The sequence below is a fragment of the Plectrocnemia conspersa genome, unplaced genomic scaffold (assembly GCF_051122295.1).
Source record: "Plectrocnemia conspersa isolate PC_06_02 unplaced genomic scaffold, ASM5112229v1 ptg000003l, whole genome shotgun sequence".
Classification (NCBI taxonomy): Eukaryota; Metazoa; Arthropoda; class Insecta; order Trichoptera; family Polycentropodidae; genus Plectrocnemia; species Plectrocnemia conspersa.
The window spans coordinates 17,651,059-17,664,682 of record NW_028277167.1 but is presented as its reverse complement, the minus strand read 5'-3'; the positions used below and the strand labels follow the sequence as shown (position 1 = coordinate 17,664,682).

The following is a 13,624-nucleotide window of genomic DNA, read 5'->3' as shown; positions in this document are numbered from 1 at the left end:
CGTTTTCAACTATTCGTAGTATTTGTTCATATTTCTTTAATATTATTAAAAACTCGCCTAATTCTAAAAACACAATTGCGTAACATGTATTTAGTCTTTGTATGTATTCACTATCTATAGCCCAATTGTGCCACTTTTTGCGAAACATATCTTATTATCTTTATGTTATTTTAACAATAATAATAACCGAAAATCAAAATAATCAAAATAATATTTTTTTTATTTTTATGGTAATATTTTTAGTTTAACATACCGAGTTATAGTCTTTTCGGCAACAGGAATAATTAATATTAAACTTTGTACTGAAAGTTTAAAACACTTAATTGCTTTAAAATATATTGCTTTGGTTTTATTGTTTTTAAAATAACATAGAATTATATATATGCATGAACCTTTATAAATTATTCAAACTGTATTTTTAAATTATATTCGAATATTCTAATATTTTATAGTTTACTATTCGATATTCGAATAGTTAAAAATAACAAATATTTGGAAACTTTAGTGTAATTTAAACTTTAATGTAATTTAATTTTAATGAAACTTTAGTGTAATAACGCTCCACTGACTTTGATTTCTGAATCGAATATAGTATGGCTGTCTCTGTTCAGGATAAAAAATATGTTATTGTTATAGAAGAAACTTTTTGCTTCCGTTTATATTTGGATATTCAGAAAAGTAAAGAAAGTCATTTTGCGATCCGTTTATTCTGTGCAAAATATTATATATAGTACTACTGAAATGCTTTGCTATATCGTTACTTTAAAACATTCGTGGTGAGAAAAGCAATAAAAGATCATCGGTTACAACTAATTAACCCACTCAATAAAATGAACAAATGGTTTAACGATCAATGAAATTCATTAATGATGCCAAGAAGTGTTTATTTATAAAACGGTTATTGAAAACTAAACATACTGTTATAACGTTAAAAGCAAGGAGGAGAACTCATAAGGAGGCAACCATAATTTAAAAGTTATTATGATTTTGCAACCCTTCCTACATATAAGAATTTGACCTCAATTAACTATATTTTATTTTAATATGACGTTGTGATTGATTTGGCCATGTAGTAAAAAAATAAGAAGAAAGTGACCTAATTATAAGCTAGCCTTCCATAAAAATAAAATATGTTTTTGACAAAAAAATGGAAAGTTTCTCGCTGCGCTGCATATCTATGATTTTTGCACTTTTTTATAATATGTAATAAATGAAAAGGATTTTTTTTTAAATATACATATAAAATTACTCAACAAAAATAAACTGTAATTAGAAAAAATATTACTACGCGGCATAATAGCTACTCTATACAAATAACGCTAATGTACATAAAAATCGAAAATTTTCTTGCTTCGTGACCACGGCAGATATATCTACATAGTACATATTTACATATATAATGATATTTTACTTTTCCTCAAATACGAGATATAAAAAATAAGTTTTTCATAAAGTTTGTGAAAGCCAATAAGTTAAGCCATATCAATAAAAATGTTTATTGTTTAATTAAGTCAACCCTGAATCAGTTACTCATATTACTGTTTCACAGTCGATTTAATTTTATTAAGATACTTAACACCATTTCAAAACATAATTTTAATCTTTGATTAAAACGAGATAAGAAAAATTAATGTATTGTGTTAACAATGCGCAATAAAGAACTGAGTCATAACATTCTAAAAGGTAAACAAATAATGCAATTAAATTTACAACACCATTGTTAAAATAATGAGGTATTGAATACTGCAGATGTATGTTTATAAAACGTAAAAGAAATTCGATGAAAAAGTAAAAGTATACTCACAAGAAGTACATTCTTAATCTCGTTAAGTTGGTTCTTGGAACGAGGCGCAGGATCTAGGTGGCGTACGCGATCATGAAGAGCTGCTAATGATGCTACAAGTTTCTGCTTGAGAGCATCAAGAGCTGCCCATCTTTCAGCGAGACCTGTTAATGTTTCTCTTCTTTTAGAGAGTCCTCCACACACGTCATTCCATTGAGACACTATTTCCCGTTCGCGTTTTTCAATTATATCGCGACTTGGAGCGTCAGCTTGGCGAAGAAGTTCACGCGCACGCTCCTGCAAGACCTCCAAAAGCGACTGCTGACCCTGAAATTTTCAAAAATTCAATAAATCGGCTCGCATGTATGTGATAATGACTATTATAAAAAATAACTATTCATACAGGTTTTTCTCAAACAAACATGTGTGATTAGATCAGCGCTCCAAATGAGGATACAGCCTTGCTTCTCTATTCACAATATCTGAATGAACGATGGCATCATCACTGTCATTAATTAAAATATGTAACGTACCTGTATATCATTGAGAGCATGCTCGATCTTCTGAATGTTGAATTGCAGTCCGGCATAATTAGAAACAGGTTCATCAACAAACTGGGTTCTATCTAGAATGGCGGAAATCTTATCCGCCAACTGGCAGTAGTCCTTCCAAATTTCTACGTCTTGCTCTAATTGAGCCTGTCGCGACTTAGCAGAGTTCAGTGTGTTTTTCAACAGCTGACTGTATTGTTGTTGCTCTTTAGACAATTCTTCCTGTTCGGACGATTTCAGCGATGGCCATATCTTATCTGCAGCCTTCTGCATTTGTTGAGACACTAATTCTCTCATGATTGGCTCTGTGCTAAAGAACGCCTTGTGCTCTTCCAAATCGGCAATTATATTTTCAAAGTCTACTCCGTCTTTGCTCATGTCCAATCGGATGTTAGCTTCTTTTACCCAAGCATTCAATTTCTCAACGAGAGCCAAATAATCAAGTCTGTAGCGTTTGTTATCGTCCAAATATTTCCCTCTCTCTTCCAATTCTCTGGGTAATGTAGCCAGAAGCGAATTCGCCTCTGAAAGCATCTCCAAAAGCGAACTTGGCATTCCGTCGTCGTGTTTAATAGACTCTTTCAACTTTCTAATGTTATCAAGGTGTTTGTTGACATCATCCGCCAATTTAGAATGTTCAGCAATGTGCTTATCTGTGTTTTCAATGCTCCTCAAGAGAAGTGGTCTTGAATGTACTGTTGCTTCGTTCGCATGTAACCATTCAAGTATTTTCATAAGGTCATTGCTGACCTTTTTATGCTCGGCCGCAGCTTTTTCGTGCTCTTGCCTCTGGCTTTCGACGGCTCTTCTCAATGTTTGAAGTTGTTGCTTGAGTGATTGCAGTTGTTCTGTTATGCTGTTTCTATCAGCAGCAGTGCCTTCGGCAGCAATCTGTTGTCCCTTATCTGTAGCGGCGGCTAAAGTTGCCTCGCACTCTTGAATCTTTGAAATAACGTCATCATACTTTTTAATTTTTTCTTCAGATGTTGTTCCAGATTTTTCAATATCGGTAATAATTGCTGTATATTTCATTATGAAATTCATGATTTCGCTTACTAGCCCTATAAATTGTTCTCTGAGAAGCAGCAGGTAGCGCAATTTAGATATTTGATCTTCAATTGCCCGAATCAAATCATCTTGTTGACCCAAAATATCCTGGAGGTCAGTTAGATTACCACCTTGTAGATCATTTAATTTAGACTTATTTGCTTTTAGATCGTCCAAAATGTTTTCATATGCAGCCAACATGCCTTGCACGTCTTCGACTTTGCTGCCTATGGGCTTATTCAAATTCTTTAATTCGTTTTGAATATGAGTCATATATTGCACGGCTTCGGCAATTTTCTTAGCTGCCTCTTTGTATTCTTGGATGTTATCTTGCAACGCCTTAGTTTTATCTCTAATTATACCCTTGATGCGTGCATGCTTATCTTTGAGCGATTTTATTTCTTCGCTAAGCTGAAGTTTATCAGCATCCGAAAGAGTAGGTAATATGGCATTACTTTGTTCGGATATCTTATTGATAATTTCGTCTATGTTTGCAGCTTCCTCATTCAGCTTATTGTACTTGGCGAGCTGTCCTTCGAGAAGATTGATACTTGAAGTACGCAAATCGCCGGATATAGCGACTTCAGCTTCATCTAACCAATGTTGACATTTACCCAAATCATCCTCGAAAACTTTACGCGCTCCCAAGAGGTCATTCAATGCGGAATATTTTTCTTCGGATTCTTTCTTCAACTCTTCATAACCACTATTAATAGCATCCAGCAATGCTTGAAGTCTTTCGCGATCGGTAGGTGAACACTCTTTTAATATATTATTACCTTGTTTCAAAATATCGTTTAATTTATTATCACCGAAATCTCTAATTCCTATTCTGTGAATATTATGCTCTTCCAAGTCCTTCTCGATTTTATTGACTTTGAGGGGTGCATATCCTCCCAATTTTCTCACTTCATTCAATTTAGATTTGATCCAAGAATGAGCCTTTTCCAAATCATTCTCAAACTTCTTCCTTCCCTGCATTGCAGAACCCATTTTTTCTATTTCTGCTTTTATTAAAGCTGATAGCTGTTTCTGTTCTGAGCTAAGATTTGAAAGCGCCGATTCCAATTTATTCTGTTCACCCGGCTCTAATTCACTTTGGATATTTCTGACCTTCTTTTCTAGCGAATCAACCAACGTTTTCTTACCATCAGCTTCTTTCAATAAGAATACAAGTTCCTGTTGGCGGTCTTTGGCAGCCTTGCTCTCAAAACCTAATGGTGGTGGATTTTTAACATCGCTTATCTTTTGAGTGACCCAGTTACGAGCGTCGTCAATCTCCTGTCTTGTACCATCAATTTCTTTATGAGTGATTTCCAAAACTTGAGTCTTTCTTTGCAGTCTATTGTTAATATCGTTATATCTTCTTTCGACAGATTTTAGCTGTAAAATAATAAAATATTATATATTGAACGTATAAATAACTAATAAAAATATATTGACATTAAATAATACCTGTTCCTCAACCTGCTGTGAATCTAAATTGTTAATGATATTAATGACATCAGCAGCAGTACTCTTAACACCGTCTAATTTTTTAGGTCCTTCCTCTTTGAACTCGACGTTCAATTCAGAAATAGCCTTTAATTTCTCAGGACAAGAAAGTCCCGAACCTTTGTCTAAGACTTCCATGCGTTTCAATATCATATTGAACCAATCGTGTATATCTTGAACATTCTTTCTGAATTGATCGATTATATTTTGATTGCCTTGTTCTTTAAACAATGCTTCCATGAGATCAGATTCGAGTTTTTCCAATTGTTCTTCAAGATCGGGTTCGTCTTCAAAACCTTTATGTGAGAAATAATGAAATTAACATATCATAAGGACATAGTGTAGAAATGATTAAAAATTATTTATACCTGAACTCGCAATTTCAGTTTTCAATTTCAACTTTTTCTCACCAATCGTCGACATCAAATCATTCATTGCAGAAAGTTCTTGTTTAGCTGCTTCGGGTCGCAATTTAGATGGGTTACATTTCCAATCGTTAACAGTTGCTGTCTGTTGTACTATCCATTCTTCGAGAGCAACACGTTGACGTCTCGCTTCTTCCATTTCTTTAACCGTGCTAGTGAGATTACTCAAATGACCTTGTACCTTAAAGATACATTAAAATTATTGTTATGTTAATTTCGATATAAAAAATATATTCATCAAAACAGAACAGAGAATTAGATTGAAAAACAAATATCCAAGCATGTATTTACCTTGGAAGACATGTCTTCCATTTTATTTTTAAACTCCTTAGTTTGTAATACTTCCAATAGGGAATTTATGCCTTTTTTTGGAACTGATTCAACATGCGATATTTTCTTTGGCTATTTATAAAGTACAATAAAAACATGCCGTAATAAAAATAAAAAACAATAACAAAAATATTTTATGTTAATATAACATATTTACATGAATAATAATATAACATCTAATACTAAAAATTAAAATATTATAAAAAAACATGCAAACTAAAACATACAAAAAAAATAGTAATACAAAAATGATTACCTGATCAATCAAATCTTCCAATCGAGCCCTCGTTTGCAATTCGCGGAGAGGAATTGGTGGTGGTGCACTATCCAATGGACTGGAAGGTCTACTTACAGAAGCAGCAGCAGCCTCACAAGCTTGAACGGCGACTACTAATCTAGCTTTTTCCGTTTGCAATTTATTATGCATCAACTGTAGATATAAATTAAATATATATATATAATTTAAATACAATATCAAATAAGATCTATAGAAAAAAGCATACCCTAGCATTCTCCAATTGTTCTTTCCCGTGCTGTAAATTCTCAGCTGGTACATCAAGTTCTGTAATCATTGGCTCATAAGAATCTAAATTAGCCATAATGCTCTCCAGTGTGTCTTCATATTCTTTGAATTTGGCTAAGCTCTCTAATAAACGTTTTTCTATTTGTAATGCAGTGGTAAGCAATGATTTATGGCTATCTTGCACATTCAGCAGTTGTTTATTAATGAGACCTTTAATTGAAGGAGTGCTGCCTACATATCTATCAATCTGGCCTTGACCCTTATCTTTTAAGTCATCTAAAGTAGTTTGATACTTTTGAATATCATCTAATAGTACGGCATGTTGAGCTAATTGATCTTCTGTCTGCTCTCGGTTAGTAATGAATAATGAATTGTGGGCCATAAGTTGGAACGATATCTGCAAAAGCCATTTTTCAGTATCTTGCAATGATTGGTGATAGGCACTGTAATCATTAATCTCGGATTCCAAAAGATTCTTCAATGCTAAGCAATGAGCCCTTAAGCCTTCACATCTTGTTTCAATCGAACGAGCCGATTCCATGGCAGATGGATTTTTGACCCAAGAACTGAGTTCGATAGCTTCGTTCTTCAGATGATCTATATCTGTCTTCTTGCCTAGTATTTCATCTTGAATATGTTTAAAACGCTCCAACAATGTCTTCATTTCACCAAGTTCTCCTTTAGTATCCGTTTTCATCTTCAAATTTTCTTCTGTTTCAGTGATCCACTTCTCTAAACGAGCCTTGCAATCATTGAAATCTTCCCATTTGTTCAAGGACGCCTTGAGTTGAGCGGTAATTGAATTTAAATCCATTTTTAGTTGATCCCAACTTTCTCTCAATGTTTTCATGCTCTCTCTCAGCGCATCTTGTTTATCTGGCGGAGTGTTGTTGATAGCTTTGGAGAATGCGTCTTGCAAAACAGATAGTAAATGATGTCCTTCGGTCATTCTAGTTGTCACTACTTTAATAGTTTCCAACTTGTCTTTGATTGATGGAATATCTCCTACGCCGATGCAATCTTGAACAGACCCATGAGCCGTTTCCAGCCAACTTTGAAGTTCTTTCTTTGCTTTTTGGAATTCGGTGTGATCAGAGAGATTTTTCTCTACGTTTGAAACTATTCCTTGTATAGCCGTTAGCAAATTAGAATACTTTGATTGAAGTTGCACTGTTTGATCTCGTACCCATGAACATGCACTTAATTCCATCAAGTTTTCACATCTATCGTTCAACTCTTCTAAAACTACTTTCTTAGCAACGGCTTCTTCTAACAAACCCTAATAAAAAGTTATGAAAAATATAATTAGAAATACACAAATTTTATATTAAAATATATTGTAATACTTACTCGACATTTCTCTAAATGTTCTGGTGTCATTTTGTTTACTTGACTCACTACATTAAGTCTTTGTTCAAAGTCGTCTTCCCAAGATTTCATTTTTTGTGACGTGTCCATGAAATCACTCCAAGCGTGTGCACATTTCTCCAATATCTTTTGAACTTCTTTCAAGAATTGTTGGACATTATCCCATTCAATTTTAACTTGTTTTATTTCTTGATTAATGGAATCTTGGCCTTCCTTTCCTGTTGTTTTGATTACTTTTTCACTGATACTGATTATTTTCTTGAGCAGAGCTTCTCCTTCGGGAATAGTATTAACAATTGATTTCATCTTTGCTTCTTTCTCTGTTAACTTTTCACGTTCCCCGTGCAGATCTGAACATTGTTGAATATCCAGTTTGCAAATTCTGATCCAATCATTAAACGAATCCAAGCCATCTTTGAATTTCACGTGATCGTTAACCTGTTGCTCCAAATCCTTAAAAATATAAAATAAGAATATGTAGTTCATACTAGATATATTTAAATAAACATAATGTTTAAAAATTAACATACCTTGATTGTCTTATCTACTGTATTTTTAAGTCCGACGTGCTTTTTCAGGCTTTCTTCTATTTCAGCACATTGAATCGTCGAATCCTCAGCAAGACGGAGTTCTATTTTCTTGATGAGTTCATTATGTGAATTTATATCTCTCTGAATTGCTCTGAATTTTTCTAACTTAGCTTTCTTCTCTGACAGTTCATTCAATAAAGCTCCTTCGGGTTGAGATTTTTGCTCAATGTCATCCAACCACTCACTCAAAAGTTTGTGAAGCTAAAAACACATAAAATATTAATATATATAGTTTATATAAAACATATCTTCAAAACTATTCAATCTTACTTTATATATTTCATCAATCTGTGCTGCTCTACTTGTTAGTCTGTTCCTAATTTCTTGCACGTCTACGAGCAGTTTCTCGAATTCTTGTTTCAAATTTTCAGTATCTTCCTGAATTTTAGCAGAACCGTTTTGCTCCGTATTCATGATAACTTTCTCTTTTAATTCCAAAACATATCGCAATTTATTTTGTCCTTGTTCCAAAGTTTGTCTGATTGCCTTCACGCTATTCAATTTATTCTGTACTTCTTGAGCTGTACTTGGCATTTCAGTGCATTCGTTTAGTTTATCACGAGTGCGGTCAACCCAATCTTGGCATTCTCCATACAAAGCATTGTGTTGTTGATGTTCCTAAATAGTTTAAGAGTTACGTAACAATGTAAATAAGTAGACGTATGAATTCTGATCATATTAAAAATTACCTGATAATGTAATTCCAGTCGTCTCATGATCTCCTTTGCAAGAGACAGCAGAGCATTATATTTTGTTGTGAGCTGTGTAATACCATTGGATACTCTTGTATCCGCACAAGTTTCTAGTAAACTTTGTGCTCGCATGTTCAATCTATCCAACTCACGTTGCCAATCGAACAGCGTCTGCAAATGAACCTTAAAATAAAAATATAAGTTAATTTTAATTTCTCAAAAAAGATAAGTGAAGTGTTTTCTAAGAACCTGGAATTCTTCTAATACAGTCTTTTTCAACTCTAAACTTTCTTGAAGCTTATTAAATGATTTGACAACACCTTCAGTTGTATTAAGCCAATCAGCAGCTTCTTTATATTGATCTTCATATTCCGTCCATTTAACAATGCCTTCTTCGATTAACATCTTAGTTTTATTGAGTTGTTCTCTGTTAATTAAAATAATATTATTTTCAGACTACATTAAAATACAGCATTTATAATACTTTAAAAAAACATACACGTAAGAATCGTAATCTTCTTGCATGAGAGCTCCTTCCTCCTCGATTACTTCCTTATCTTCCGGATCAGCAATTTGACAGGATATTTCTGCTTTTTCTAAAGCCTTTTCGAGTTTCTTCTGTCCTTCTGGTAATTCGCTCTGCAAAATCTTCAATTGAGAAATCTTTCCACTCAACGATTCCTTGTCGCCAGTAGGCTCAGAACATTTTCCCAATCGCTCTTTAGATGATCTTAACCATTGAATGAAATCATTTCCTGCATCAATAAATGCTTGGTGTTGTTCGACAGTCTCCTTTTGCTTGGCGTATAAATCTTTAGCTTGTTTACTGAGTGATTCGTACTTATTTGTAATTTCAGTTGCGGGAGCAGCTTGCATGAGTTCAGATGCCTTTGATGTGACAGATTGAATCATAGGTTCAAATGAAACTATATCCTGAACAATATTATTCGTTTGACGCAGAGTGGCTTTTCTTTCACCCAAGCTCAAACCAGATGTCAATCCAGATGGTCTTTCTTGTCCACGTTTGGACTTAGCGACCTTTTGTTCACAAACTTCTTGCAGTTTAGCTTCCCGATCTGTTATCCATTGTTGAAGTTGTGAATAACTCGAACTGTAGTCAGCCCATTGAAGCAGACTTGTTTCGAGGTGCACTTTAGCAGTTGACATTTTCTTGACAAGTCTCTCCCATTCGTTTTGAATATCTTTCAATTCAGTATTTATTCTGTCTCGTCCATCGGATCGCGTATTACGTAGTACCTTTTCGCCATAGTTGACTGTAGAGTGAATCAGATTTTGGCCTACTTCGCGCTTTTTCAAAAGCTCTTGAATTTGCTCTAGACGTTTTTGTAAAACGTCTTTACTGCACGTACTGGAAGATTCACTGCAGCTTCGGATCAAATCCCAAGCATTCTCCATCCAACTTTTAGCTTTAGCCAGTACACTTTCATATTCTTTGTGCTGTTCGTAATTTGTTTCCACCTTCTTCATTACATCTTTGCCTAAATTAACTTGCACTTGATATCTAGAGTTCAAGTGACGCAACTGATTATTTACATAAGTATCTAAATGAGACGACAACAGTCCCGAAGCAGTTTTATTGAATCGTTCAATATCTTCTTTACCTTTTTCTAGTTTTTCAAGTATTTGAGCAACATCTTTTACTTGATTTTCTTTTTCTTTTACAGTGGCCAACGTAGCTAGTTTATGATTCTTAATTAGAATATCAGTTTGTTGGAGCCAATCTGAAAGACGTTCATATTCATCTTTATATTCACGCCATTGTGCAACTGTAGCTTCCAATTGATCTTTTTGAAGGCGAATTTCATTAAACAAAGTTTCAAAACTTTCTTTTAGTGCTTTCATTTCATTCCTAATTATTCTCTGCCCTTCAGGAGATGTGCTGGCCAATGTCACCTCTCCAGTATGTGTAAGATGTTCAACGAGAAGTTCACCCTGAGCTTGTTTGTTTAGCAATGCATCTAAAGGAGCTACTGCATTTTCAATTGCTAATTTATCACTCAAACTCTTCGACTTCATAGATGGTATTTTTTCCCTAGCTCTATTCAACCAAGCAATCAAATCATCAGTTGCCTCTTTATAAATTCTATGGTCCCTGTATTGTGCTTCTCTTTCAGATAGAATGTTCTTAATCTTATCAAACAAAGAATCGAATTTATTTAATATTTCTTGGGCTTGCAGAGCAGCTTGAGATTGTTGCCCGCTCTCTATCATTTCATTAGCCTTTGCCTTCAAATTATCGACTTCGATTTTCTCACAGCGGACCTTTTCTTCCAAATTTTTAGCCTTTTCTAATTGAGAGCGTTTTTCGCCAATGCTTGATTGGAAAGGTGTAATTTCATTCAAAGAACTTTCCATCCATTCTACAGTTTTGTTCAAAGTCTGAATATGTTCAAGGAATCCGGCCCATTTACTTATAGAGTCGTCTAATAGTGACTTTACTTCGATCATCTTTGAAGCTAACGCAGACCATTCTTCTTGAAGTTTGGCTAAAGATTTATTAATTGCTTCATGACCAGTAGTTGAAGTATTTGCTAATACAGACTGTGCCAATTCAACAACGCCTTGCACTTTTGAGAAGCCCTCGTCTTTAATCAATAATAAATCTTGAATAAGCACCAATTTATTTTCCAAATCCTTTTGAGATGATGCACTCAAATTAGAACAATATGACATTTTATTTTTAATGTCGTCGAGCCAAGTCATACATTCTGATAAATTGCTTTCAAACTCTTGATGCGTTTTTACATATTGTTGCCATCTACTCGTTAAATCCTTTACCTTTTGCGAGACTTGTTGATATTTTGATCCTAGTTCCGTTATTTGCAAACTTCTAGATCCCATTGTGCCTTTATGTAATTGTTGAGCCTTTTCTGTTACACTATCAATTTCGAGTTCTTTCGCTCTGACTTCTCCTTGAAGAATTTTCAATGAATCTAGTTGTTTTTGCTTTTCTTCGCAAGTTGATTTCAAATCAATAGCATGTAGTTTTGTATCGGTATCGCGGATCCAAGCCAAGCATTGTTCTTTGAGACTTTCATATTCATTCCACTGTTGCAATTTGCTTTCCAATGATTCCATAGTGGCCTTGATGAACGATAACAAACCTTCCCATTCCTGTTGCGATGAATCAATTTGGTTTCTGATGTTGATATGACCAGAATCGATCGTTCCAGGAATAACTTTTTCACCTAAAGATCTAATCAGATCAATTCTTGGTTGTTCTTCTGGTAAACGCAGTTGTAAATTCTTCAAACGTTCGACGTTACTATATAGCGAAACCCTTTCCAGCTCACTATCTCCCCATAAATCAACTGTGTTATGTGTTGCTTCTACCCATTCTTGCAAATCCATAACGGCCTTACTATACTGTTGATGATCGCTAACAATACCTTCATATCTCTCAACATATTTTTGTGCTCTTTGCAAAATATTCTTATGTTGATCCACCATTGTATTTAACTGATCTATGATGTCTTTATTTCTTTCTGGTAAATTATCAGTTTTATCGCGTAGATCAATAATATCTTGTTGATGCATCAAAGCTTCTTGTAAGAAATTTCTATAAACAGTCAATTGGTTTCGCTTCTCATCAAGCGTCGCTTTTAATTCTATTTCTTTAGGCAACATTTGTTCAGCAGAACTCAACCACTTCTTGATGTTATCTAAGCATTCTTCAAAGCCTGACCATTTGGTAAGTTTTGCTTGAAGATCTCTTTCAACGCTTCCGATCTCGTCGAAGAGTAATTCTAGAGAGTGTTGTAACTCTTGCAATTGTTGTCTAATTATTTCCTTGCCTTCGTCTGAAGTAGAGAGATTGGCCTTTTCTCCTAGCTCTACTGCGTTGTTTAGAAGTAAAGTGGCACTTGATTTTTGCGATAGTAATTCAGCAAGACCTTCGGTTTTGCTTAGAATATCGGCACGAGAACTTGAGTTGGCAATATCTTTACACTCTTTGAACTTAATCTGAGCTGTCGATATCCAATCAGCACATTGCTTGTATTTTTCTTGATATGTTGTGTGATCAGCAACTGCTTGCTCGCATTTTTTGATGATTTCCTTAGCCGTAGCTTGAATGGATTGGAATCTTGAAGTTATTTGTTGAATATTAACAGCTACTCGCGTTTCATTGCTACTCTCGATCAAGTCGCTCAAATCATCAGTTAGCTTATCGAATTCGGCTTCTGTCTTTTTAAGATCGACTACGAGCATCTGAAAGTATATTGTTACATTATAAACTTTTACCATAAATCGGATTACTTTAGTTTAATCCAGACCACCTTTTAAAGTCTATATTACATATTATATTATACTAGAGTCTAATATAAATCTAATTTGAAGGTAATACAAAATAAGTGTTCGTTGTAAAACATTAAAGCATAATTTAAAACCATTATCATTGCTTATACTATTTAAGCTATATTGATTTATGTAAACAATTTTATAGAATAGTTCATATCAATTTTTTATTATTTTATTATTTGGAATAAAAAATATAATTTACAATATTAAAAAACATGTTAAGAATCTTGAATAAAAATAAATTTATATAATATATTTTATTCTAAACAAATAATAAATTACAAAAAAATTGCTTTTGCAACATAAAATTAATATTGCAGCCAAAAATCAAATAACATAAAAATATTAATTTATTTAATTTACAATAATACTGTACAACAATTTTGCAGATTTTTGCCATAAAGATTTAAACTCGATTTAAATGTGAAATTTCACAATAAATTGAAATATGTTATTAGTTTCTCTCTATAAGGTATTGGCTTGTATTTTTCGGGTCAGAAT

At 33.8% G+C, this 13,624-nt stretch overlaps 1 protein-coding gene across 11 annotated transcripts in view; it reads right to left on the bottom strand.

Moving 5' to 3' along the window:
- Msp300 (Muscle-specific protein 300 kDa) overlaps positions 1 to 13,624 on the bottom strand; it is a 151,882-nt gene that overhangs the window by 56,844 nt on the left and 81,414 nt on the right. For 8 of the 11 annotated variants that reach the window (XM_088182741.1, XM_088182736.1, XM_088182737.1 and 5 more), the window contains 13 exons: positions 9,303 to 13,033; positions 9,053 to 9,230; positions 8,801 to 8,986; positions 8,382 to 8,729; positions 8,052 to 8,312; positions 7,504 to 7,974; positions 6,134 to 7,432; positions 5,887 to 6,060; positions 5,592 to 5,702; positions 5,244 to 5,481; positions 4,837 to 5,171; positions 2,317 to 4,764; positions 1,805 to 2,110 (listed from right to left, as the gene is read on the bottom strand). In XM_088182741.1, the coding sequence (XP_088038867.1) occupies positions 1,805 to 2,110; positions 2,317 to 4,764; positions 4,837 to 5,171; positions 5,244 to 5,481; positions 5,592 to 5,702; positions 5,887 to 6,060; positions 6,134 to 7,432; positions 7,504 to 7,974; positions 8,052 to 8,312; positions 8,382 to 8,729; positions 8,801 to 8,986; positions 9,053 to 9,230; positions 9,303 to 13,033 (10,086 nt within the window). The remainder of the gene's footprint in view (positions 1 to 1,804; positions 2,111 to 2,316; positions 4,765 to 4,836; positions 5,172 to 5,243; positions 5,482 to 5,591; positions 5,703 to 5,886; positions 6,061 to 6,133; positions 7,433 to 7,503; positions 7,975 to 8,051; positions 8,313 to 8,381; positions 8,730 to 8,800; positions 8,987 to 9,052; positions 9,231 to 9,302; positions 13,034 to 13,624) is intronic. The other 3 variants (XM_088182742.1, XM_088182744.1, XM_088182747.1) reach the window with 1 other exon arrangement.